This window comes from Schistocerca cancellata, chromosome 3 (genome assembly GCF_023864275.1).
Source record: "Schistocerca cancellata isolate TAMUIC-IGC-003103 chromosome 3, iqSchCanc2.1, whole genome shotgun sequence".
Taxonomy (NCBI): Eukaryota; Metazoa; Arthropoda; class Insecta; order Orthoptera; family Acrididae; genus Schistocerca; species Schistocerca cancellata.
In genome coordinates, this window is record NC_064628.1 from 462,468,718 (window position 1) to 462,496,079 (window position 27,362).

A 27,362-nucleotide genomic window follows, 5' to 3' on the forward strand; every position below is an offset into this window, starting at 1 on the left:
TTTTGCATCACTGCGATGACGAAAACAGCACCGTTTTCCGCGTTCCCCGGACACATTTTAGTGTGGCCCCTGCCGTCTGTGGGTGGTTATTGCACGTTGACGTCGAGCATAGGTGTCGCTAACACTAATATGACAAGATGGTGTATTATGAAGATGACAGCAGAATGATCGCAGAGTCTTATCCAAATGCTGGTTGTTTTATTTTGAGCAATCGAATGTAGCAAGAACTGCGGCGTATTTCCTCCAATGATTCCCATTTAATGTCCGCGAGCTTACCTGTCAGGCGTTCGCCTGGTCTATAGCGATCTGTTATTGCACTAGCAGCTTCACTCTGAATTCTTTCGCCGTCTAAGGTCAAGCCTGCGTGATAAGAATAGAACGTTGGAATAGTATTTGAGGAAAGTCATGTTCTAGATGAAAGAAACCTTTGTAAATTACGGTTATGTAAATGGATTTAAATTTCATCGGCAGCACTGGGTGTTTGTTAACTAAGACTTCCTCCAAATATTTTCGAGCTGCTGGTGTACCATTAGCACATATCCACTCGAGCAATAGAATTGGCCACACTATTATCGTATCACACACCATTTTCCTAACTGACTAATTATATTTCATCAGGACCCGTCAAAAAAGTTTTGGTTTTCCATTGGCCTTCCTACTACTGAATTTACACCGTCGTCCCATATCATCTCTCAGTGTGTCTATTAATGTGGTATACTAAGATTATTCACCATTCCGCTTGTAATTAGATTTCCTCGGGTTCTTTCCTCGTATTTCGTGGGAATTCCCTTCGATAGACCTTTCTTTGCTGGGTCTGCTACTCGTTCTGTAGTACGAATTTAATATCTTGCCACATCAGAAAAATGTAAGATGGATCATTATCTCGAGAGATAGGCTGTGATAGAACAAAGTCTTGCTTTACGCATTGTATTCATAATTGTACGAAGGTTGGAACTTTAATAGTGGCAACTATTTATTTACAGCTCGTACAAAACAGATACGTTTTTCAAAGTTTTTACTGACCTTCAAAGTGGTCTCCAGCATTACGTATAACCCATTCACAGCGATGTGGAAGTCATTGGATACGGTTAGAGAGCCAGTTGTATTTTTGTAAAAATAGTAAATCAAATTCACTTGTAATTACTCCACGGTAGCAGAAATTGTGTTTCTACAGCACTGTTTTTCACCTCTACCTTCAGCCGTAAGGTTGCTAGGGAAGTCTGACCGTCACAGTTTTTACAGATACTGAAAATATCAGGCATCACAGAGGTATGCTGAAACCACCCCCCCTCCACCCCATCCACCTAGGACGAGTAGTCATGGTGACTGTCACCAATGGGTGTAGTGGCCCTAAAAGTTAAGGATTCGATATTAATATAGATCGTTATCGAATATATTTCATGTCACAGCTTCTAACAATCACTCCCCCCCCCCCCTTTGAGGCGGTGGTTGTGTACTACTCCCACACTATTTTTGTTCAAATAATTGTGTATACAAATAATAGAAATAACATGCATATAATAATTTCTTTGAAATTGCTCCAGATCAGAGTTATATTTCTGTGTCACACAATCCTCACCTCTACTCCAACCACTAACGGTAGCAGGAGATCCATAAGCCCACAGCCTTACTTTCCATATATACTTGTACCAAATTTGATCGAAATCGATGCAGCGGTGGAACATACATAAGTAGATACAGAAATGCATACAATAAATGATTTTCGCAAATTGAGGAATATGTAAATTGATTTTATGAATAAAAGTTCAGAGTATTGAATTTTCATGTCTTGTGCTTAATTTACACTTGGGACAGTAGTGAGTGAGATGGCTTTGTGGGCACCGCAGGTCCGCGACAAGTGGCAGCTGGCGGCTGTGACGCCCGCTGAGGACCTGATCCCCGCGGCGGACCTGGAGGGCCACACCACCTGCATGTACCTCGCCTCCTGACCTGCCGTCGCCGTCTTCGTCCTCATGTGAGTACGCTGTGTATCGCTTCAACCGCTTGCAAATGCAGACTCAGCTACGACCATTGTCGAGCTATGTAAAAGCCACTTGTAGTGATTGTAGGGCGGCACCGACTCTCCTAAGCTACTCCCAATTACACATCTACTACATTCATTCCATTATGGCTCTTCAGCTGGGATACAACTTACAGAAAAATTCTTATTGTCGATGCAACATGTACTCAAGGTGATCGGGCAATAGTCCTCTTAAATCAAATTCAAAATTGGTGCCGAGTTTAAAAATAATCTTTAAGTTAGAAACGTATCAACTGTGAATATGACCATTTACTTAAACAGGCTATACACCTTGACCAGCTTTCAGTTCATATCTGCCCTAATGTAAGGGCTTGTATTAATAATAACCCATTTTAATAGGCAAATATATGGGTCTAATAAACTACTCAGACATTGCACGGGTAGGTATTTTTCCCAGTCTTCTATTAGTCCACCTCCTCCTCTACCCTCTCTACATCTACATCTACATCTACATCCATACTCCGCAAGCCACCTGACGGTGTGTGGCGGAGGGTACCTTCAGTATCTCTATCGGTTCTCCCTTCTATTCCAGTCTCGTATTGTTCGTGGAAAGAAGGATTGTCGGTATGCCTCTGTGTGGGCTCTAATCTCTCTGATTTTATCCTCATGGTCTCTTCGCGAGATATACGTAGGAGGGAGCAATATACTGCTTGACTCTTCGGCGAAGGTATGTTCTCGAAACTTTGACAAAAGCCCGTACCGAGCTACTGAGCGTCTCTCCTGCAGAGTCTTCCACTGGAGTTTATCTATCATCTCCGTAACGCTTTCGCGATTACTAAATGATCCTGTAACGAAGCGCGCTGCTCTCCGTTGGATCTTCTCTATGTCTTGTATCAACCCTATCTGGTACGGATCCCACACTGCTGAGCAGTATTCAAGCAGTGGGCGAACAAGCGTACTGTAACCTACTTCCTTTGTTTTCGGATTGCATTTCCTTAGGATTCTTCCAATGAATCTCAGTCTGGCATCTGCTTTACCGACAATCAACATTATATGATCATTCCATTTTAAATCACTCCTAATGCGTACTCCCAGATAATTTATGGTATTAACTGCTTCCAGTTGCTGACCTGCTATTTTGTAGCTAAATGATAAAGGATCTATCTTTCTGTGTATTCGCAGCACATTACACTTGTCTACATTGAGATTCAGTTGCCATTCCCTGCACCATGCGTCAATTCGCTGCAGATCCTCCTGCATTTCAGTACAATTTTCCATTGTTACAACCTCTCGATACACCACAGCATCATCTGCAAAAAGCCTCAGTGAACTTCCGATGTCATCCACCAGGTCATTTATGTATATTGTGAATAGCAACGGTCCTATGACACTCCCCTGCGGCACACCTGAAATTACTCTTACTTCGGAAGACTTCTCTCCATTGAGAATAACATGCTGCGTCCTGTTATCTAGGAACTCCTCAATCCAATCACACAATTGGTCTGATAGTCCATATGCTCTTACTTTGTTCAATAAACGACTGTGGGGAACTGTATCGAACGCCTTGCGGAAGTCAAGAAACACGGCATCTACCTGGGAACCCGTGTCTATGGCCCTCTGAGTCTCGTGGACGAATAGCGCGAGCTGGGTATCACATGACCGTCTTTTTCGAAACCCATGCTGATTCCTACAGAGTAGATTTCTAGTCTCCAGAAAAGTCATTATACTCGAACACAATACGTGTTCCAAAATTCTACAACTGATAGACGTTGGAGATATAGGTCTATAGTTCTGCACATCTGTTCGACGTCCCTTCTTGAAAACGGGGATGACCTGTGCCCTTTTCCAATCCTTTGGAACGCTACGCTCTTCTAGAGACCTACGGTACACCGCTGCAAGAAGGGGGGCAAGTTCCTTCGCGTACTCTGTGTAAAATTGAACTGGTATCCCATCAGGTCCAGAGGCCTTTCCTCTTTTGAGCGATTTTAATTGTTTCTCTATCCCTCTGTCGTCTATTTCGATATCTACCATTTTGTCATCTGTGCGACAATCTAGAGAAGGAACTACAGTGCAATCTTCCTCTGTGAAACAACTTTGGAAAAAGACATTTAGTATTTCGGCCTTTAGTCTGTCATCCTCTGTTTCAGTACCATTTTGGTCACAGAGTGTCTGGACATTTTGTTTTGATCCACCTACCGCTTTGACATAAGACCAAAATTTCTTAGGATTTTCTGCCAAGTCAGTACATAGAACTTTACTTTCGAATTCATTGAACGCCTCTCGCATAGCTCTCTTCACACTACATTTCGCTTCGCGTAATTTTTGTTTGTCTGCAAGGCTTTGGCTATGTTTATGTTTGCTGTGAAGTTCCCTTTGCTTCCGCAGCAGTTTTCTAACTCGGTTGTTGAACCACGGTGGCTCTTTTCCATCTCTTACGATCTTGCTTGGCACATACTCATCTAACGCATATTGTACGATGGTTTTGAACTTTGTCCACTGATCCTCAACACTATCAGTACTTGAGACAAAACTTTTGTGTTGAGCCAACAGGTACTCTGAAATCTGCTTTTTGTCACTTTTTCTAAACAGAAAAATCTTCCTACCCTTTCTAATATTCCTATTTACGGCTGAAATCATCGATGCCGTAACCGCTTTATGATCACTGATTCCCTGTTCTGCGTTAACTTTTTCAAATAGTTCGGGTCTGTTTGTCACCAGAAGGTCTAATATGTTATCGCCACGAGTCGGTTCTCTGTTTAACTGCTCAAGGTAGTTTTCAGATAAAGCACTTAAAAAAATTTCACTGGATTCTTTGTCCCTGCCACCCGTTATGAACGTCTGAGTCTCCCAGTCTATATCCGGCAAATTAAAATCTCCACCCAGAACTATAACATGGTGGGGAAATCTACTCGAAATATTTTCCAAATTATCCTTCAGGTGCTCAGCCACAACAGCTGCTGAGCCAGGGGGCCTATAGAGACATCCAATTACCATGTCTGAGCCTGCTTTAACCGCGACCTTCACCCAAATCATTTCACATTTCGGATGTCCGTCAATTTCCTTCGATACTATTGCACTTCTTACCGCTATAAACACGCCTCCCCCTTCACTGTTCAGCCTGTCTCTGCGGTATACATTCCAATCTGAGTTCAGGATTTCGTTACTGTTTACGTCTGGTTTCAGCCAACTTTCTGTCCCTAGTACTATATGGGCGTTGTGATCGTTTATTAATGAGAGCAGTTCTGGGACCTTTCTATAGACGCTCCTGCAGTTTACTATTAGCACATTAATATTGTTATTCCCTGTTGCATTTTGCCTACTCCTATCTTGCCGCGTCTCAGGAGGCGTCTTGTCGGGCCTAGGGAGGGGTTTCTCTAACCTAAAAAACCCCCATGTGCACTCCACACGTACTCCGCTACCCTTGTAGCCGTTTCCGGCGTGTAGTGCACGCCTGACCTATTCAGGGGGACCCTACATTTCTCCACCCGATAGCGGAGGTCGAGAAATTTGCACCCCAGATCTCCGCAGAATCGTTTGAGCCTCTGGTTTAAGCCTTCCACTCGGCTCCAAACCAGAGGACCGCGATCGGTTATGGGAACGATACTACAAATAGTTAGCTCTGATTCCACCCCGCGAGCGAGGCTTTCCGCCTTCACCAATTCCGCCAACCGCCTGTACGAACTGAGGATGACCTCTGAACCCAGACGGCAGGAGTCATTGGTGCCGACATGAGCAACAATTTGCAGTCGGGTGCACCCAGTGCTCTCTATCGCCGCCGGTAGGGCCTCCTCCACATCTCGGATGAGACCCCCCGGCAAGCAGACAGAGTGAACACTGGCCTTCTTCCCCGACCTTCTCGCTATTTCCCTAAGGGGCTCCATCACCCGCCAATCTACTCCTATTTCCTGTCTGTCCATTTCCAGTCTCCCTCTCTCTGTCCACATACACATCCCCCTATCGGTGTACTTTTGTTCCTTCATCTCTCTCTCTCTCTCTGTCTGTCCATACACTCTCCCACTTTCTCTCTTGACGATGTCACCTCAACTCCATTAGGGCGTTGTAATTTCTGACTCAGACTATATCATTCCAGATAGTATATAATATGTGTACCAAGTTAGGTTGAAATAGATACAGAGATTTACGAGAAGCATTTTACTTGTGGCTTTGCTAACGTACGTACGAATCACATTCGTTTCACATGTATGTAACGTATTTCACACATATTTAACGTTTAACTCTAGCGAATTTCGCCCTGAAGTTCCGTTTTCACTCAGCGCAAAGTTTACGACGTCGTATCTACTGAAATATGTATCGTATACTCAAAAAACTTCTGCTAGTACATCTAGCGGTAGGTGTGAATATTACAATCAAAGTGTGTTGCGAACAGAGTTAGATGTAAGGAAATAATTTTAAAGTTCTTGACTGAGGTGTCGGTTATACTCTACGAACAACGAAATTGTATTAAGCGACAAACACTTTTATTTTCATCATTTTGTGGGGAATTACAGCGGGAAAAACGTCTCGTAAATAATTTAAACTGTATATGAAGTTGGTTGTAGGACACTAATTGCTCTCATTCTCATACCAAGGGCGAATATTCTCTGGCTACTGTATCTTGTGAGCTACTCTCTATTTTCATCCCCTGTACCACCCTTTGAAAGCTATGCGGTGCTTACATACATAGCGCTTCTTTCCACACACCCTAAGTGATGTGTGTAGCAAGCTTGTGTGAAATCTATCCGGCGGTATAGGAGGAGATGTGGAACATATATACATCCACTTTTGTTAGGTACCGTACCAGCTTTTTCCCCATGGTATCGCCTGCGGAAATGTGTCACATAAAATGCACACATCTCTTAGTCTGTCTCCTTCTCTCCTCTGTCTCTCTGCCCATCACTTCATCGCCTCACCATCTGTCCACCTCATTCTCCCTCATCTCTCTGTCCAGCTCCTTCCCATCCCTCCACCTCTTTCCCTCCATCTCGTCATCCCCCCCCCTCTCTCTGTCCAGACCCTCCCCATCCCCTCACCTCTTTCCCTCCATCTCGTCGTCCACCCTCTCTCTCTCTGTCCATTTCCTCTGTGATTGTAACTCCTCTTGCCCACTCTCTTGCTACCAATCACCACCTGCCCCCTCCCTCCTTATCCATCCCCTCCCGTCACCTCTCTCTCCTCCTCTTACTCTACGTATCTCAACCCTCACCCAGGCATCCGTAAATGTAGTCCCTGCAAAAGAGGACGATCAAGGAGACTCATACTGCTCACATACCACGCCTCTTGTGCCGCCTACAAGCCAATGGCCTGGTAAACCTTAATATATCGATTTGTAGAACTCAAATATTTAATCATAGAGAACCTACATTTCTTACAAAAGGGACGACCATGGATAAAAATAAACAATGAAAACGTAATGCTTGAAAATAAGGAATTCCAATCAGTAACGAAAAATAACCGCAGTAATTGTTAAAAACGCTAACACAGCTGTGCAATTAAATAAGGAATAGTGAAAAATAATCAATGAGAAAGTATTCCACCAGAAGCAGCAAAAGACGTAAACCACTTATAAGATAGGAAAAACAATAACCCGCAAGAAGGAAAATTAGATTAAAAATTATATAACCAAATATTTCACAATGAAACACAATTTAGCAGTTACAATGATGACCGCTGTTTCAAGAATGAACAGACTACTATTGCATTGCTGCGACGTTGATAAGGATTTACTGATTCTATTGTCAGATGGTGACGTGTAATCATCATCCATTTCACATGCGTAGCACATGTTTGCAGAGGTGACATTTCTATGGATTTCGCTTCATTCTACATATCAGCTTTGCTTTTTCAGACACTCGTGACACCATGACAGGGGCACTGAGTCCTCTTGTTTCTCACATGTCAACTATACGAGCGAATAAAACAGTGAGTAAAGGTCTTCTTTACTTGCAAAATAAACTAAAGATTATTCCCATATCATTAAAGACAAACCACGAAAATAATAACTGCTTTAACGCCATTGCGACAGCTACAATTATTGCAGTTTTACTTTCAGTAGTCGTAATGTGTTGGCACATAGCGTGATTGAAAAGTATTATCATTACTGACGGCTGATTAGTTGTATTTTCGATGTGTGATTTCCTGAGAAACTGTGTTTCAGGCGCCCGGCAAGGCTTCCTGTTCGACCTAATTAATGTAGATTGGCTTCTTCACACGTGGGCAATCTTCTTGTAGAGACAACATAAGTGATCTGTTGTGTGCGTCCTTCGTGATCAAACTGTAGTTACCCAGTTTCCCATCAATAAATCGTAGTCTTCCGTTTCCATTAACTGACACAGAGATCATGTTAATTTTGCACATCTTATATTCACACATTTTTAGTCCCCTGATTTATGTGCCAGACTGCCTATAGTTGTAAATGATTAACAGTTCTATTGAGGCTAATACTTTCCTTTAGCTTTGAAAAGTATACACCTTCCTATTTCTATACATTAATAAGTAATTACCAGTCTTTGCCTGGACCTTACCACAAATTTTGCAAGGCAAGTTTTCTTCATATATAAACGCACCAGCTGTCTAAAATTTCAGGCTCTAACTAATATTATCCACTATGTCATCAAAGTCAGCCCGAAATACAATGGTACTGTTATTGTTTCAGGAACAGCTGACACTACGTTTGAATTTTAGAGGACTTCCGACGTTTGTAATTATAAGAATAGGTACAGCAGTCTGTTTGATTCCATTTATGAAAATAATTGTTACTTCAGTAGCCTTCGTTAAAACCCTTGTAGAAAATAAGCCGAAAACAAATCATCCACTAGCTGGCATACCAATATTTCTGGAATCGCATTTGTCTACAACTGGGACCTTTTATGAAACTTTCTTTACCCGCGCTACACTCCATAGCCATAAGTTTTGACTTGATATGAGGTAACAGCGAACTTTTATTTACCGGTTCCGTTGAGATGTTCCGCTATCTAGTATAAATATGTGTGAGGAACTGGATTATTTATGGCAGTCAACAATCTCGAAACAGATAACGCGTAAAAATTCCTTACTGCATTACGTTCGTGTAAGTTGTTCAGAGACGGTCGTGCTCAAGGGTTAAGCATTTGTTGCGTGGGAGCTAACTGTTACGACTGGATATGTCACCCTCAGTCGGCGAGAGTAAGGATGGTTTGTTGAAATAAGAAATCGGAGGCGTGCCAAATATCGATATGTCTTTGAGAATAATTACTGCTAGCAGTAACTTTAAATGATAAGGTGTAAAACATACATAAACATTAAGAGTGTTATAATTAAATGAAGAAGTGTCATTACTTTCGTTATTCCAGATTTAAGTTGACTTGTAGATAATAGGTTGCATATGAAATGAAGTATGTATGGAAATCATATCAATACTGAACATATGAAATAATTCTTTAATCTTTCCATCTCATTCCATGGACGAAGATCCGTTGTGTTCTTAATAGTGGTATTATATGCATTGCTTTAATCCATATAAGAATCTGCATAATAAAATGTTGCTTTCTACAAACAGTTTTCACAGTCGTTCAGTGCACGAATATTTATTAAATTATTATAAGGAAATGTTTTGTTGGTGCCATCGAGACGGTGACGAACCACTTCCTTCCCTTTCCATGGTGAGATTTAATCGTCGACTGAACTACCGTTCCAGCTGTAAATAACCTGTATCTCACCGGAACATTAAAAACGTCTCCAGTTTTAGACTATAAACTGTAGATACGTGGTTTCAAATACTGTGATCTGTTCTTATGAGCCATAGGGCGAATGTAAGTCTTAGTTGTCAGATGAAGATGCAGTTAAATCGTCAAGACATGCTGTGACCTACAACTGCTGACTTTGGTGCATGTTTACGAAGTGCTAAATTTGATGTAACAATTAAATAATCACACAAATTAAGCGATAACGTCAATCAGCAGTCCTGAGTTCCAGGACAGATTCACCAGTATTTGCGCATTCAGTGTCGTAAAAAAATCACTAACCGATGACGAGGTAGTTCTATTCTGGATACATTCTTATTGTAATATGCTGATTTTTCTCATGATCCTCTCCACCAACGCAGACCACTTGTCCACATTTGTTTGTTATCGGTACATGATTCTGAACTGAAGGACTTTTTAATGTATTTTGCTTCAGGTGCTTTCTTATAGATCGCACCGAGGTGTTGTCTTTAATATCGTGACTTCAACGTTTTCCTATATTGGTTTTCTCTTAAATAGAAAGTATGCATTATGTCGTGCAACAGAAAGTGATTAATTATGATGGAAATGTGTACAAGGAGCAATAGTCTTCAAATAGATGCAGTCCTCTGTGAAATTAAACATCAACAAACAGGTAGTATTATTTCATATATTTGTCAGGTTGAGGCACAAAAACGCTGAAATGAAACTTATCAAAGGACTACCAATGGACAGTGTCGTCTGTCGTGGATCACACACATTTAAGACCAATAGGTGATGTATTGAACATAAACATAGAAGTATTTCATCATGATAGAACTCGCTCTGTGTGTCACAAGATCATTAGATTGAGGAAAACATTTTGAATTATGTAATTCTACAGGCTTTCGTGGCCGTTGTCACCGTAGTTAAAATCTTCTTGGCTATTAGGCGGCGTCATATTTCTACTAAAATGATTGACATTTCAACCCGTCTGCTAGAACATGGTGATTAGATATTAGTTGTAATTATTGTTTCATTTCTACTGTAGTTACTTTCCTCCACTGGAGAGTACCAGCGGTAAAATCCTGAAATATTTCCTTCTCCACACAGTCATCAGAAAGGCATACCCGTTGTCGTTGATGATCTTACTTTAGGTGTGTCTTTTCCCTCGCTTTTTCAGCATTCGTCAATTTAAGACCGGCGCATTGAGTCCATCTAGCTCATCATGTTCAGATGCTGTTTCCTCCATCACATTATCGTAACATTCATAGCTCGTCATGTAATTTTTAGTCTTATTTTAGGAGTTTGAAGGTTGTCGCTACGACGCAAAGGAGAGCGATAAATGAAAAAAAATGTAGCGTGCTGAAGAAAAGATGGGTTTAACATACCTGTGTGAAGACTTATCAGTTTCGTTTACATCGTTCAGTTCCTTCGTTTTCGTACGTGAATACTATGTGCATTTTCAATAAATTTTGTTCAAATGACTATAGTTTTGTGGTACATTTTATTAAGTTATTATAGTGGCAGTCGATCAAATTTCAGTATTTATGTTAGCAGTAGTAAAAGCGTTAGTGTTTATTCAAAGATCCGCATCTATTTCGTCAGTTGAATTTTACACATGTTGCGTTTGACGGTAATTCGAAAATGATTCGTAGGAATGCAGATCAAACACTTACGTGCTTTGCCAAATATCGTTACCGTTAATGACCAAACAAAGTTATTTCGTACATTAGAATTGCTGCTTGTTAAAAACTACAATCCATAAAATTTTATGTAACATAGATTCAAATATTTCCAAATTAGTGTCATAGGAAGGAGTACGTCTTTCTTGCTGCCAGTAATGACATCTGTTATCCTAACAGATTTTCGTATGTAAGTATAAGTAAAAATTGTGAAATCGAATGAAGAGTTCATTTCATCTCATTCTCAATAAATTATCTTCTTTCGGCACTACGAAAGACTGTTTAGTTCTCCTTTCCCCCTTTAAGCTTACATGACCTTCCGAATTCTAAGAATTACAGACGATGTCTGCCGATAAAATCATTCTTAGTTATCTTTTTTACCAGAGTAGAGCAGTTGCCATATTACAAATGCTCTGAACGTGTTGTCAAATTAATTTACATCTATAATTGCTGTGTACAGACATTCAGGCTCAGTGAAAACTACTGAACCCACCACAATAACCAGAAGTGTCATAACATAACTTTATGGTATGGCAGCAATGTGTAAATAGGTTTTCCTTTAATTTCCAGGAACAAGTATGATCATTTGTATGGGATATTTCCATTTTGCTCCAACGATTTTTCAGTGAGCACTTTTACTGTCCGAGACCCCGTTCTGTAAGGTCTACATAGTTTTCACTCACAGCTAACATAATATCTTTGTTGAACTCAAAACATCTACTGTCACACATACCTTTATGGAAAGTGTTGAAAATGTGAAGATACCAAATAAATATGTATATTCTAATAATCCGTCCATCAGAGCCCTAATGTTAGTACAGTTTGTGGGTGGATGTAATGTGTCTAAATTGTATGATACATTTTGCTTTTCCAATGGAGGCCTCCTCTCAAGTAATTTTTGGGCTAGTTGATCCGCAAGACTTAGACAGGTAGCATTTTCCCATTATCGCTTTACTATAAAATTTTTGAGGCTTCTGTGACAGCTTTTTGATGTATTTACAGTTGGCTCCCACCTCGGGATCTTCGCTAAAACACCATCGGTGAAACACCGTGTGACGACCGGCAACATTTCTTTGCTCATTGAGGGTACGCAACGTGAAAAATGTTTTAGCCTCTCCACGACTATGGATCCCAAAACTTCCGACGGAAAAATTCGTCTATTTTCTTGTAGGGCACATGACCGTCCACCCATTTCCTCGAATCTTTTATGCTTGCAAGAAATAAGGGATGCACGTTAAGTTACGGGGTAATTAATCAGCACATACATTCGGTTAATGTCTTTTTAAAACTGTCGAAAAGAGAGTGAGAATTTTTTTACTTCCATTCAGGCAGCATTTATCATCCACGAAACTTCTCATAAGTAATTACTGATGTAAAACACACCATTTACTTTCATCTGATAAACCTAAAGCATCATTTACTTCTTACAGTACTAAAACAAAGCTGGTTGAATATAGAAGTGTGAACTTAATGCATTCATCTGTAGTGGTGGGTTTTCCATGGTAAGCTATAATTTACCCAACCGGTGATAATTTGTTAGAAACTGAAAAGCAGATTCTTACCAGGATTCCTCCAATTTCAGATAAATTTACGTAGTTCAAAACAGTACTAAAAATATAAAAAATAATAGAAAGTAAATGAAATATCAGAAGCGTATAGCTTATCAAGATAACACTTGACTTTATTCATTGTGCTTGTATGTACCAAACAAACAAGCAAATATAATAAAGAAAGGGAAACGTAAAAACATGGTTACATATTTGTACTTTTCCTTAGAATTTACTGCTACCAAATGATTTCAAAGTAAACTCTCGTCAGTTACATTTCTACGAATAAAAATTAAAATTGCTTTCCAATTTAGCTCATAGTAACTGAAGTTTTGAGAGATGATTCCGCCTTATTTGTAAATCTTATATTTATTTCAAATTAAAATACGCACTCCCAGATTTAGAACTCAATTTCTTTGCTGTTTCATAATGTTAATAACAGTGTCACGATTGGTTTTTACATCTACATCTTCATGCAAACTCCGCAAGCCGTCGTATGGTGCGTGGCGGGAGGCATCTGTCTCGCTATTAGTCATTCCCTTTCCTGTTCCTGAAGCAAATACAGCGAAGGAGACACGACTATCTGTACGGTTCTGTAAAAGCTCTTATCTCTTTCATCATATCTGCATGGTCCTTACGCGAAATGTACGTTGGCAGCAGCAGAATCGCATTGCAGTCAGTCTTAGAGAACATTACCTTGTCGCACTGCCAATAGTCTTCGTGAAAATATACTCACAGAGTAGTGCGAGTATGATGGTTAAGACGTCTTTTTGGACAGTCTATTGTATACAGCATTCCAGTAGCTTACACTAACTGCTTGCCGAGCTCTTACCAGACGGTCGACCGCGTTTTTCTATGACTGTCGTGTTGCATGAGTTGCCTCAGTCCTTAAACAAAATAACAAGACTTCTTAAGTCACCATATGGGCATAATTCTGCAGAGATTTTTTTATGGAGACTGTTGGCGGTGTAATCCGATGATGTTCTTTTGAATGAAACCGTTAGACAGTCAATAAACGTGTATCGATACAGTTGTGGTGATTTCTTATTAATATTAGCGTGCGTTTCTGTAGGAGATCATGATGATCAGGGTTATTTCTCTTTTCTCTGTTTTCTCCATTGGGAACGACCTATGAAGGCACACTGAAAAGTACCGAAAACCATGACATTTGCTGTAGTGTTTGGTAATGCGCTTAGGGATGTCAAGGAATTTCAAAGGTTTAAAGACGAATGATCATTATCCCCAATGGAATGAACTTTCAGCAACTTTTAGTCCAGTCAGACGTTTCGGCGTAGATCTCTCTCTTCTTTGTAGCTAATAACGGTATTTCTTATCGAGTCCTTTAGCCTTGAGTCACCTCAAGTATGATTTGAGGAGGATTCATGAGCTAAGAAGTAAGATAAAGGGAGTGGCAACTGTGCCATTCTGAAACCACACTGACGAGTCGAACGGACAAGAAGTTTCTTCACCGTCAGTCACCAGGTCACTATGCAGGCAATGCAAAAATTCCTCAGCTTTATAGTGGAAGAGCACGTCTTTGGAGACTCCCATAGTATTCATGTGTTACAATATTACTCTTTGTTGGGTAATGGTTAGGAAGAATCCATTTTGCACGACTTAAAACATTATTTTATACCTGGAGTTAATTTCTGTCTCCTGGTCTCATTTACAGTAAAATAGTGAGAGCTCAAATCCTTTTGCGTTCTGGTTCAAAACAGTTAAACATTGGCGCGAAATTTATTTTCACACTTCGATCACTAGCCTATTTCGTACAAAGTTTCCTCGTAGTTAATTCTTGTCACACACTCTTCTATAGAATATGTAGCTGTGTGAAGTCTTTTTATGTGGGTTATATCAAACGGCGAACAGCAAAATATCTGTTTCGCTGCCTTTTATTGTTTGCCGGAAATGATGAAGTAACTGTTTTCTAAGTTTTGGTCAGCTTTGGAATACGAAGTCAAAAGGCAGTCTAACTTAATGCATTGGTATTGTAGTTTAACTTTTGACAGAAATGAACACAGATCTGCACAGAAACGGTGCTATTTCGTGGATGAAATTATCACTTAATTCATGTAATTTCACTACACATACATAGTAAAACATACGTAAATTATACCCGGCCGAGAGCGAGAAATTTTGCTCTACTTTGGCACTGTCAATCAATTACATTTCGGCATAGACCTTTTGGTGTACGTCATACAACTATGACTCAACTGTCTTCTGTGTAATTTGTAAAATTTACTGACCAAGTAAGCTGCGTACTTCATATGAAGTTTTACGTTTTATCTTATTCTACCAAGAAGTTCTTATTATAATTTATCTCCTCTTCGACGTCAAATTGGAAACTTCCTACCAAAGTTGGACACCAATAAAGCAGAATTCACTAAAACCAACGGAAAGTGGTAGCTTCAAACACGTTAGAGCTGTAGTGCATGATTTACGAGGATAAAAAAGTATCCCTCCAATGTTTTCCATTAAGCTTCTCGGAGAATTTCTGTTAGACGGTTGTGTAGTGCTACAAACCAAACTGTTGCTGTGACACTAGCGCGGCTCTGAATGTATTCGATGTATAATACCAGCTTACTTGGCAAGGCTACAGAAAGAACGTTATTGATCGTGCTAATATCTTGTCTACATGTTCATCAGTTTTGTCTATGACGTTCGCATTTAAGTACTTCGTGGCTCAATTTATAATATCGTACAAACTGGGATTCATAGATTCTCATTTTCCCAGAACCATTTCAAAAAATGTAAATCTTCCGTTCCATTTCTCTTACATTGATTTCATGTGATTGTCTCCTATCGATACTCAGGATTGCCCCTACATTTAAGTTGTCTAAATATTCACCACTAATCCTGTAATCTGATACTATCGGTTTCTTCGTCCTTGTTAGATGCATCATCTTACATTTGTTCACATTCGTAAATATCTGCCATTGTCCAGCTCGGCAATTACGGTACTTTCGTAAACCTTACAGCATCGTCAATTAAAAAATATTGTAGAGCTGCTTATGCTCACTCATAAATCCTTTGTGAATACTGAAAACATCTAAGGTCTTCTAATGCTCCCTTGGGACTCTCCTAGTGTTCTGTGAAAGATGTGTTTCCAACTATTTTTAGGGAACCAAATATCATGGCTACATATTTAGAACCCGGCAAGCAACGGAATGTCCATTATAATAACTGTAACACAAAACATAAACATCTAACGGGTTAGGCATTTTGCTTCAGAATAGTATACAGTCGAAACTTAGCAGTTTGGATAATACAGAGAAGACGGAAATGAATCACAGCCGATGCAGGACACGTAGTTCCTTCAAGTATGACAGGAACTAAACGTGGTCTAATTAACCAAACACTAACTACGTTCGCGAACACGGGAATTGAAAATCTACATATCTGGCTCTTCATAGCTATATCACAAGGATAAGTAACGGTCTATGGGCATTAATTGTGAGTACAGCGATCTCAGTCTGCACTGAAACCGCTTATAAAAGTTGTACGCTGCCGATTCTGTTGGCACAGCACGTCCCGATGACCGAAATCAGCTGATGTTAAAAGTTTGAAAGGTGTGAGTGTAGCTGCTGCTTCCATATTACTTTCAACGCAGTAGTATGTCCGACATATGTTTCACGAGTAGATTATCCAGTGCCAATAGAAAGCTCCTTATCCACGCCATTAAGCTGCGCTTTCTCCAAACCCGATATTGAAGTGCCACTTGCCATGTTGCCTGTAATCGCTAGAAAATTGTTGGAAACGTGTGAGTCAGACGTCTCCTGCGTGAGTGCTTCATTTTACAAAACATTTCAACTCTCCTATAATATCTATTCGCGTTTCCGTACGTGGAATCAGGTATCCAAATCCTGTATCTTGATATAACACAATTACACTACGGACAAAGAATGCCGTGATAAACAGTCTGATAGCTCTGGTTTATGAGGTACGTAAAGCATAGGCCCGTAAGGTGACGGCACACCGATTTCGTCCAAATTGGTGGTGTATGCAGGGATTGGACACAGATAAAAAGCGACAGTTGTGAGAGCTCCAGTTGGCCAAGCGTTTAGCATTTTTGGTGCCAGTCGGGTGAGGCACGAGCCATTAATGTTAGCGTAACTACCAGACAACGGTTGGCGCCGCGGAGTGAGTTCAGAATGGTAATCCGGAGGTCACCGGGAGGAGTCCTTGCGGCGAAAGTTTTTATTTTCAGTTTTTACGCTATTTATACAGCCAATAATTCTCAATGTATTGTATTTTCATAAAAAGCGTGAAAACGAAAAGCAACGAAAAATCAGAAACTACAAATTACATTCCAAGATGGTATTGTAATTAGAGCGAACAGCGTCTGTAGGCGCTATGTAACAAGCTCCCACCGGCACTCTCTCTAGCAGTCATCATGGAGTTCTAATAGTCTGACAAAGATCGTACCAGTTTCGAAACTGGTCACCTCATTGATAAATTAGACTGCTCTTATATACAAACTTTTACTTAAATTTATAATCGTGATGGGCATATTCTATAACATATACCTTTTTCAGTACGCAGGCTACTGTTTTGTATTACTGTTAAAGGCACTTTCATCACTGATCGTAGATACAGAGTAACGCATTCTACGAAAACACTATCAGTTTGACTGATATGTATCTTGTATGACAGTGAACTTGCGGAGCTACTTCAACAGAGGATATTTTGTAATTACGAGTAAGATTTGCAACTAGGCGACAAAGCCTGAAACCAGATATCTTGAGATAATAAAATGGCGATAGACAGACAGAAAAGATGTTGTCAATTTTTTTTTCATAATTGCATTTCTTACTATTGCCAATCCGCGTTTTATAGGGACTGTATTTCGTTAATCGTAAATTGTTTTATTACAAAGGAAGCAAACTATATTGAACACTTTTAGTGTCACATTTCCTAATCCAATTCCTTCAGGATAACCTGAATTATTTCGACTTCATTCCGTCACGCTTGTCTTACCTTTTTAATGGTCATCCCGTAACCTTTCTTCAAGACTATATCGTTTTCATTCAATTACAATGTCAGCACTCCATTACTTTCGTAGTGCTTCTGTTCATTTTCGTATATGTGTTGTGAGGTATTGTTGAGTTTGTTAATTGCTGATATAGGTAGCGCTCAAGTAGGTCACATTTTTCTTCTGTAACTGAGGAGGGGTAAGTTACATAGTCTCGTAAATCTTTCCCGCCTGTAATAAAATAAGGAATATAGTTTACTGGAAGTTAATAGCGAACTTGTTGTTCTTGTTGTTGTTCATGATGGTGTGTGTGTGTGTGTGTGTGTGTGTGTGTGTGTGTGTGTGTGTGTGTGTGTGTGTGTGTGTGTGTGTGCTTTATTTCATTGTAGATGTATAAAAATATTCGAAAATTTGACAATGAGTGAGAAGTTCGTGAAGTTTAGTACGTTAGCAAGCCGTGGGATACGTTACGAAATGTGTAGCAAATAGCTTCTCCGGGGTGAATGAAGTAGTGGAGAAGATAGTGGGGAATCTAGCGAGATACCGCCCTCGACCTGCAGGACATGATGTAGGAATAGATTACTAGTCCGGCAGAAATTGAAACTATGTGCCCTTCCAGCATAAATGAGAGACATAAAAGTTTCATCAAGGATTTAGAAAGCGTTGCTCGTGCCAGACCCAGCTTGCCGTTTCTCGCACAATATTCTGATTACCATGGATGAAGGGCAACAGGCAGATTCCATATTCCTAGTTTTTCAGAAATCGGCTGACGTGGTTCCCCAATGCAGGTTACTAACAAATGGCCGAGCATAGGTATATGAGTTGCTCGAATACGTTGTCCTCGACGGCGAATGTTCATTAGAGACAATGGTATCTTCAGGAATGCACCAGAGAAGTGTCATGTGGGCACTCTTACTGTCTATAAACATAAATGGTCTCATCGAGACTGTGAGTGCCAATCTGCTATTGTACGTTAACGATGCTGTAGTATACGGGAAAGTATCGTCGTTGAGTGGTTGTATGATACTTCAGGACGATTTAGACAGCCTGACATCGTCACGTCTATAAAATATATAGGAGTAACGTTGTAAAACGATACGAAATGAAATCAGCATATAAGGACTATACTAGGGAAGGAGAAAGGTTACTTCGTTTACTTGGAGAATTTCAGGGAAGTGTATCTCATATCCACAAAGGGGAGACCGCATAAAACGCTAGTGCTATCCATTATTGAGTGCAGATCGAGTGTTTGGGATTCCCACCAGAACGGACTACAGAAAGAAATCGAAGCTATTCAGTGGTTTGTTACACATAGCTTCTGACAAAGTTAGAGAATTACAGAACTGCTTCGTCAACTCGAATGGGAATCGATGGAGGGAAGACCATGTTCTTTTCACGAAATGCTATTGAAAAAGCTAGAAAACCGGCAGTTGTAGCAGACTTCACAACGATTCTACTGTCGCCAACACACATTTCACGAAAGGACCATGAAGATAAGATAAGGATAATTAAGTCTCGTACGGAAGGATACAGGCAATCGCCATTTCCGCGTTCCTATTTGGAATGTAATATGGAAGAAAATGACTAGCCGATGTACATCGTACCCTCCGTTATACACCATAAGGTAGGTTAAGGAGTTGGTATGTAGATGTAGCTGTAGACGTGGACGGGTACTCGAAAAGTTACGGACGGCGGGGATGGAGAATTGGGAACTGGCAGTTGGCAGTGAGACCAATAGGTTGAGAATGTTTTCCGACAGTTTCTTTTTGAATGTTGATAATCGGTTTGGCAAGTTGTCACAGTCATGTAGAATCTTCAGTAGTTTCAGAAGCAGTTAATATGCAGAAGACGACAATCACTGGCAGGAAGACGAAGTTACGTATTATGAATAGTCTGCTTCTAGGTAGCAGCCACCAGGGCAGTGTTTGTTTAAAGCGAAAGGAGACTCAAGAAGTAGCAAGTCACCTGCCTTTTAAAACAAAGTTCTGGGCTAAATAAGGGACACAAGACTTACAGGCTTTGTGTAAGAATTTTCCTAAAGAGGATCAGGTAGAGATAGTGGGAGGGATGGGGAATAGTCTTTGCTAGATACAGGTCTTATGACATACGCGATGACTTGAATAGGTTTACTAACAAAACTGAAACGTTTATCACTTCTTGTAACAGCTCTTCCGCAGTGCAGGCTCATATAAAGTACTAATAAGCAACCAACTTGGAAAACTGAAGGTTTTAGAATATATGTAGAAGGTAGTGGGAACTGTATCGTAATATGAAAGACAGTCAGAGCCTGATAAAAGAATTTTGCTACACACAAGAATATATATAATGCTAAGGCATGTCATCAGACAAGTTAAAACATTGCCTTTACATTAAAAGAACGGAAAGCAGTCAGAACAAAATTTAAACTATGTGGTCAATTGTGAAAGAGTGATCAAGGCAAAATGTCAGTACTCGACGTAATGCAACTCTCTTCTGTGATAGTTAAATTGTTAATAATCCACCAGAGCTGTACAGAATATGTAATAATTACTTGTTGTCAGTATTTGGCAAGTCAAATTAAAATTTTACTGGTGCAGGTATATTCGTTGAACTTTCGTGAACTGGTGTTGCCTGACATGTAGATTCCATGCAGCTACAGGAAACAAGAAAAGACAAAGATTGAATCAATTATTACATCACTAAAGGTTGAGGACTCCCCAGTTATGACGAAATTTCAAGTGGAATTATGAAGACCAGTGCACCTTCCTTTAGTTCTGTACTTAGTCACCTGTGCAATAAGTCTTTCCGGCGTAGTAGGTGTCGGAACAGGATGAAGTGCTCGTTTGAGAAACCACTATATAAAAACGGTGAAAGAGATAACGCAGAAAATTATCGTCTACTATTGTTTCTACCTGTGGTTCAAACGTTTTTGACAGTGCAATAACAAATATAAAAGTAGCACATCTCAGTTCAGGTAACTTACTCTCAGACTGTCAGTTTCGCTTTGGGGTAGATGTATCCACAGAAAATGTTATCCATTCATTTGTGTTTGAGGCATTAGCAGCGCCAGACAATATGTTAAGGACAGCGAGTGTTTTCTTTGATTTTGCAAAAACATTTGATCGTGTCGAAGTTAAGTTGCAACGTTATTGAATTGCTGAATAAGCTCAACAGCGGTTTACTTCGTATCTGAAAAGTAGGAAGCAGAAAGTTACCGTTCAGTGTCCGCAAACAGACACGAAGTTTCAAGCAGAGTGGGCCATGTAATAGGGTTTTGATCTGTGTTCATTGCTTTTTCTTGATGTATGTCAATGATCTGCCACTAAACATGACATATGACACAAAAATTGTTTTGATTGCAGCAGACACAAGAGTTATTAAGGATTGTAATATAACTGATGTAGGTAATAGTGTGGGGTGGCGGGTGGATATTATTTGGTTTATAAATGTAGAATACAAAGTAGGAAAGATGCATTTCCCGGCCGATTCACCATATGTGGGGTGGCGGGTGGAATTATTGTTGTTAAATGTTCCTATTTTTTATGCTGTGGTTTGCCGTCCTCAACACTGGCTCTCCAACTACAATATTGGCAACCAGAAAGTGATTAGCAATACGTGAAGCCTGTAATTAGAATTCCTAGTGCCCACTTCATCTCAGAAATACACTTATAGCTACAGCTTATATCTCTGAGGAATTAGGAGATTGTCTGGGATTCATAATCAAAAACGATTCTCTATAAAAGATTCACTATATTCTGAAAGTCACAGACCAAAAAGGATCCACACAATCCAACTACGTGAGCAGTTCAGAGTCTAACGCGCTGATGTAACTATAACTGTTCAAATTAAATGTTTAAGTGAATGCTCGCCATAATTTGATAATAATGTTCATCAAACGCCACGCTTTATAATTGTAGAAAGCCTGTCCCGCGACGGCACGTGAAAATACGACGTACGCAAACTGAAGATAGATCGTTAAAGTCATCCCAGAATTAACACTTCACTCGAAAATGATTTCATGGTTACGCGTATCCCGAGTAACTTATTACGGCATCCGAGGCTGTTTATAGCAATATTACCGACGCGACGCGACTCCCGCACAGGTGGTGTGCTATTCAGCGTCTGGAGAGAACTAGGGCCTTTTTTCTCTCGCGCAGCGTTCTTATATACAAAGCCGCGGTGCGGACGCCTGATCAATTCCGCTCTCCCGACTAGCTGCTGGGCTAGTAATGCACCACTTTAAGTTATTGAATAAATCATCGCTTCCTTTGCTGATGGCCGATGAAGCTCTCAATTTAAATGTGGAATCAGCACCCAGGTAAGTAATCATAATAAAAGTCTGACATGGCTAAGTCAAATATTTTGGGCGAGAGAATTAATTTAATTACACTACACGCAGTAGACGAGCTCTGAACTTGCTCTTTGGAGATACGCTATCGCTATAGTTTTTAGTTATTCAGTTGAAACTTCTCACATCTTCATGATTATAGCGGATCTCCCTTCTACTTAAATTTAAACATCCTAGCCTTATTTATTCGCCTACTTAATCTATCTTGCTTCCTTAATTTCTAAGACAAAAACCAGGAAATCATGAATTTCAACTAAAATTTTAATTTGTGAGATCCAGAATACTGTTTCTACTAAATCAGTATGAGAAATGAATCCAGATATAATTTTTTAAGTTTCTAGCTCTTTTCTATTGCGCCAATGATTTTTACAGAAAAACGTCCAAATTTCGAAAATGGTTACAGTTATTGAACTGAAATTCAACACATATTGATTTAGTATTACTCCTGACATGCTAGAAACGTTTCAGGTTATTTACTTGATTTTTAAGGTATTGCGCAATATTTCTGACGTCAGAGCTAGTTACAGCGGACTAGGCTGGCACACAATGGAAAGACTGATGTGAATTTTATACGGCGTGAGTAGGCTGCTTCCCTACAATAGGGTAGTTCGCCTGTAACAACACACACTCGTAAAACCGAAATTCTCCGTTTCCTAGATTATCCTTGATTTCCTTCACTACTTGGTCGAAATACAGGCTGAATAACAATGGGGGTACGCTGCACACACATTTTCTCCTCTGCTCAACGGTTGCCACCCTTTAATGTTCTTGGTATCTTTTGACTACAGGCTGCTTCCTGTACAAGTTATAGATAACCTTTCACTGTCTGTACATTATCTTAGCCACCCTCACAATTTTGGTATTTTTTCTTCTGGGTTGCAGGATTTCACGCAGCAGCCAGGCTCCACAATAACCCACAAAGAAGAAGAAGAAGAGGGAGGTGATGGCACCACCCTCACGATGGAGACCTCTCTGCTCCACGGCGCATCGACACCCCCTGCCGTGTAACGCACACTCCTGGGACCAATTCAGCACGGAGGCCTCGGTCCAAAACTTACACTGTTGCCGACGGACGTAGGCCTACCCCATCTACGGAGGTGTTTCGCCGAGAATACTGCAGGATGATAATTTTTCCACTCCTATGGGCCACCAGCGGGGTGCCGTATTGCTGTTGCTCGAAAATACGAGTGGCTGAGATTGGTTTCATCTGCCGTCATATAACGGCAGCGCAGTAACACCGTTCCAGCGCGGCACTACTACGCAACATCTTACCAGCATATCACTTTTCTAACGCCTGTGATGTAGTTTAGAAGTATTGTAGAGCGTTGAGTAGGAACACTTACAGTTTTACGTATCTAATGAGAAGGTATCATTAGTGAGCACTATGTAGGTACAATTTGGGAATGGAGAATGCTCAATGAACTTCATGTGAAGAACGTTTTCTGAGGTGTCATTCGAAGTAAAGTAGGGATTTCTCGTTTCTCTCAACAGGTAAAGTACTGTGTTTTAATGGTTATCGATTTTCTGTAAATAAGAGAACTAAAATCGAAGGAATAAAGTCTACAAGTTTGTTACAGTACTTTTGAAGTTTATCTTTTACTCATACTTATTTCTCCTTAATACCAGCACACGTTACGGAAAGATTCGACGAGTAACAGTATATTAAAATAATTAAATCCTGTCACAAATGTGAAAGTTGAACCGACAATGAAACAGGTAATATGAAGTAGTTTTCTGATAGCGTGAAATCTATTACTACACCACAGCGAGTCTGCCCTCCAGCTCCATTGTTTAAGCTGAATACCTGTTTTAACGGCAGTTTAGTACTAAACGAGCAAAGTTTCCCGCAAAGTTAGTGCAGCCATTGAGTTTCCGTTATTAATAGTTCTCTCCAAACAGCAAGGCCACGGAGCATGCTTAACTACCATAATGCTAAACTCTAACGCTGGGAACATTCAAAATACAGTGACGTATTGTTCTTTGTGTTTTACATCGCCGCTGTAGCGGAGATGTTAAGTGCGTACAGTTTCCCCACAGAAATTTTGTGTAAAGTTTCCCAGGTATCAAACTGGTAACACATTATATTTGTAATATTGTTTTTTTTTTTTTTTAATACAGATAGAACGTATGGTGGAATTAGAAATGTTCCTTTTTCCATTCGTCGCAATTGAGAAAACTTTTTTCCAGTGTTTCAGATACACATACGAGTTAATTAGATGCGATTTTCTTCAGTATTTACAAGATAATAATTTGATAAAATGTTTGAAAGATTATCGAAGGATTAGACCATAAATAATTATTTGAAATTCTCACTAAAGATACATAAAAGATACGGATTGTACTACACACTTGTGACGTACTGAGTTATAATTTCCCTGGCGATTTCAACAGCAAGTAAGGGTAGTAGCAGTTTGCAGAAAAGAGTATAAAGTTTATGTACTTCCATTATGTGGATATTTAAACCTTTAAACCATTTTAATACTTAATCTCATCGTTTAGCGTCGAGTCATGATTTCTTAATCTACATTAATTAATACTAGTGTACTGCCTTGCTGATTGTTACGAGACTAGGAACTCCAGAATTTTCTCTAATATCGAACAAAAAGTCTTAAATGTAGACATACATCTTTAATCAGAAAAACTAAAATCATTATATGGCTGTGTTATATGAATGCATGGTGTCTGTTGTTTCGGATATGTCCGAATGTGCTTCATCTATATCTATATCTACATGTTTACTCTGCAATTCACACTTAAGTGCCTGGCAGACGGTTCATCGAACCATTTTAACACTACTCTACCATTCCACTCTCGAATGGCGTGTGGGAAAAAAGTACACCTAAATCTTTCCATTCGAGGTCTGATTTCTCTTATTTTATTATGATGATCATTTCTACCTACGTAGGTGGCGGTCAACAAAATATTTACGCATGTAACTGATTGATATTAAAATAATTAGTCCATTTATATAGAATGAACTAAAGTATAATCCAAACTTACACAGAGAAGAAGAATTATGATATGCTTGGGGATGAAACGTGTGCATATTTTGAGAATGAGAACCGATGTGGACACAATATGATGTAAAAGGAGCACCAATATTGTTTAAAAAGTCAAGCCAATCCTCTGTTTTTCAAAATATAAATTATTTATAACATGATAGAGGGCAAATTACTCCATAGTCGAATGTTGCAACATAGAAGTACCGGATATGAGGAGAAATAATGGCTGCCTCGAAATTATACTAAAAAGTAGTCGATAAAATAAACAAAGTCTTTTGTAACTGCACTTGCCCACTACACGTAACCAAGGTGGTTCTCTGAAAGATGTGTTGACATGAAATTGCAGTTATATGTTCAAGAAGCATCTTGCATAGGAATTTACCACAAAATCGAGTCTCCGGAGTTCCCACTGACTGCACAGTCTTCTAGGTCGTCTCGATAGTCAAACCCGGGAAAATCTGGCCTGTAAAAAGTCATCCTTTCTTATCTCCCTGAAAATAAAGTTACTGTGTTTTGAGATCTGAAACGATACAGTTGCCTTACGGCAGACCAATACAGTAGTTAAAATCTATTGTGAATGCTTTTCCAGCGTAGGCCGAAATCTCGAAGAAATTAAAAGGAATTTGGTTATTGTAAGAAACGATGTACGGAAATAGTTATTACATCTGATACTTTGTCCTTTATTTGGAGATAATTTAACAAATATGAATCGTTGCTAGATAAGTACGTCATTTTACCCATTTTTTAGGCGGAAATATCTTGCCGTTTCATCAAATGCCACGCTATATCATATGAGAAACGAATCCATTACGAGAATGACGTGCGCATTCCAGGCGGCACGCAGAAAAGGCTCACTGAAACGTAAGAATCTCGTATTCATAACGAGCGCTGTTCGTTGCGAAAACTTTGCAACGTCCCGTAAGTAACTAAGATTATGTTATTCTTTTCTTTGGGTTATCAGTCTTCTGACTGCTTTGCTGCGGCCCGTTACGAACTCCTGTCCTGCGCCAAACTCACACCTCAGGGTAGCACATGCAACCTACGTCCTCAATTATTTGCTGCATTTATTTCAGTCTCTTTCTTTCTCTACTGTTTTTGCCCTCTAGTACCATTGAAGTCATTCCCTGATATCGTAGTAGATGTTCTCACATCTCTCTCTTCTCTTTATCAGGGTTTTCCACATATTCCTTTCCTCTCTGATTCTCCGCAGTACCTTCTCATTCCTTACCTTACCAGTCCACCTAATTTTCAACATTAACCTGTAGCACCATATCTCAAATGCCTCGATTATGTTGTGTTCTGGTTCTTCCCTAGTCCATATTTTACTACCATACACTGCTGTGCTCCAGACCTACATTCTCAGAAATTTCTTCCTCCAATTATGGCTATGTTTGATACTAGTAGACTTCTCTTGACCAGGAACGCCTTTTCCGCCAGTGATAATCTGCTTGCTCCGTCCGTCACTGGTTATTTGCTGCGTAGGTAGCAGAATTCCTCAACTTCAACTATTTCGTGACCATCAATCCTGATGTTAAGATTCTCGCTGTTCTCATTTTGCTACTGCTCATAACTTTCGTATTTCTTCAACTTACTCTCACTCCATATTCTGTACTCATTAGATTGTTAATCCCATTCAGCATATCATGTAAATCTTCTTCAGTTTTACTGAGGATAGCGATTTCATCACGGAATCGTATCATTGATATCCATTCAGCTTGATTTTTAATTCCACTGATGAACCTTTCTTATATTTCCATCACTGCTTCTTCGATGTACAGGTTGAACAGTAGGAGGGTAACGACTACATCACTGTCTTACACTCTTTTCAATCCAAGCGCTTCGTTCTTGGTCGTCCATTCTTTTTATTCCCTCTTGGCACATGTTCTTATTGCATAATACCCGTCTCTCCCTATAGTCCACCGCTGTTTTTCTCAGAATTTTGAATATCTTGCACTATTTTACACTGTCGAACGCTTTTTCCAAGTCAGCAAATACTATGAACGTTCCTTGATTTTTCTCTAGCCTGGCTTTCTTTATCTATTGCAATGTCAGAATGGCCTCTCTGGTGCATTTACCTTTCCTGAAGTCAGATGGATCACCATCCAACAAATCTTCAATTATCTTTTCCAATCTTCTGTATATTACTCTAGTCAGCAACTTGGATGCATGAGC

General features: G+C 39.8%; 1 protein-coding gene across 1 annotated transcript in view; it reads left to right on the forward strand.

Moving 5' to 3' along the window:
- LOC126176365 (dipeptidase 1-like) overlaps positions 1-23,684 on the forward strand; it is a 431,133-nt gene extending 407,449 nt beyond the window's left edge. The window contains 2 exon segments of the mRNA XM_049923520.1: positions 1,848-1,975; positions 23,071-23,684. Of these exon segments, the coding sequence (XP_049779477.1) occupies positions 1,848-1,949 (102 nt within the window). The 3' untranslated portion in view covers positions 1,950-1,975; positions 23,071-23,684.
- Positions 23,685-27,362: the final 3,678 nt, after the last annotated feature.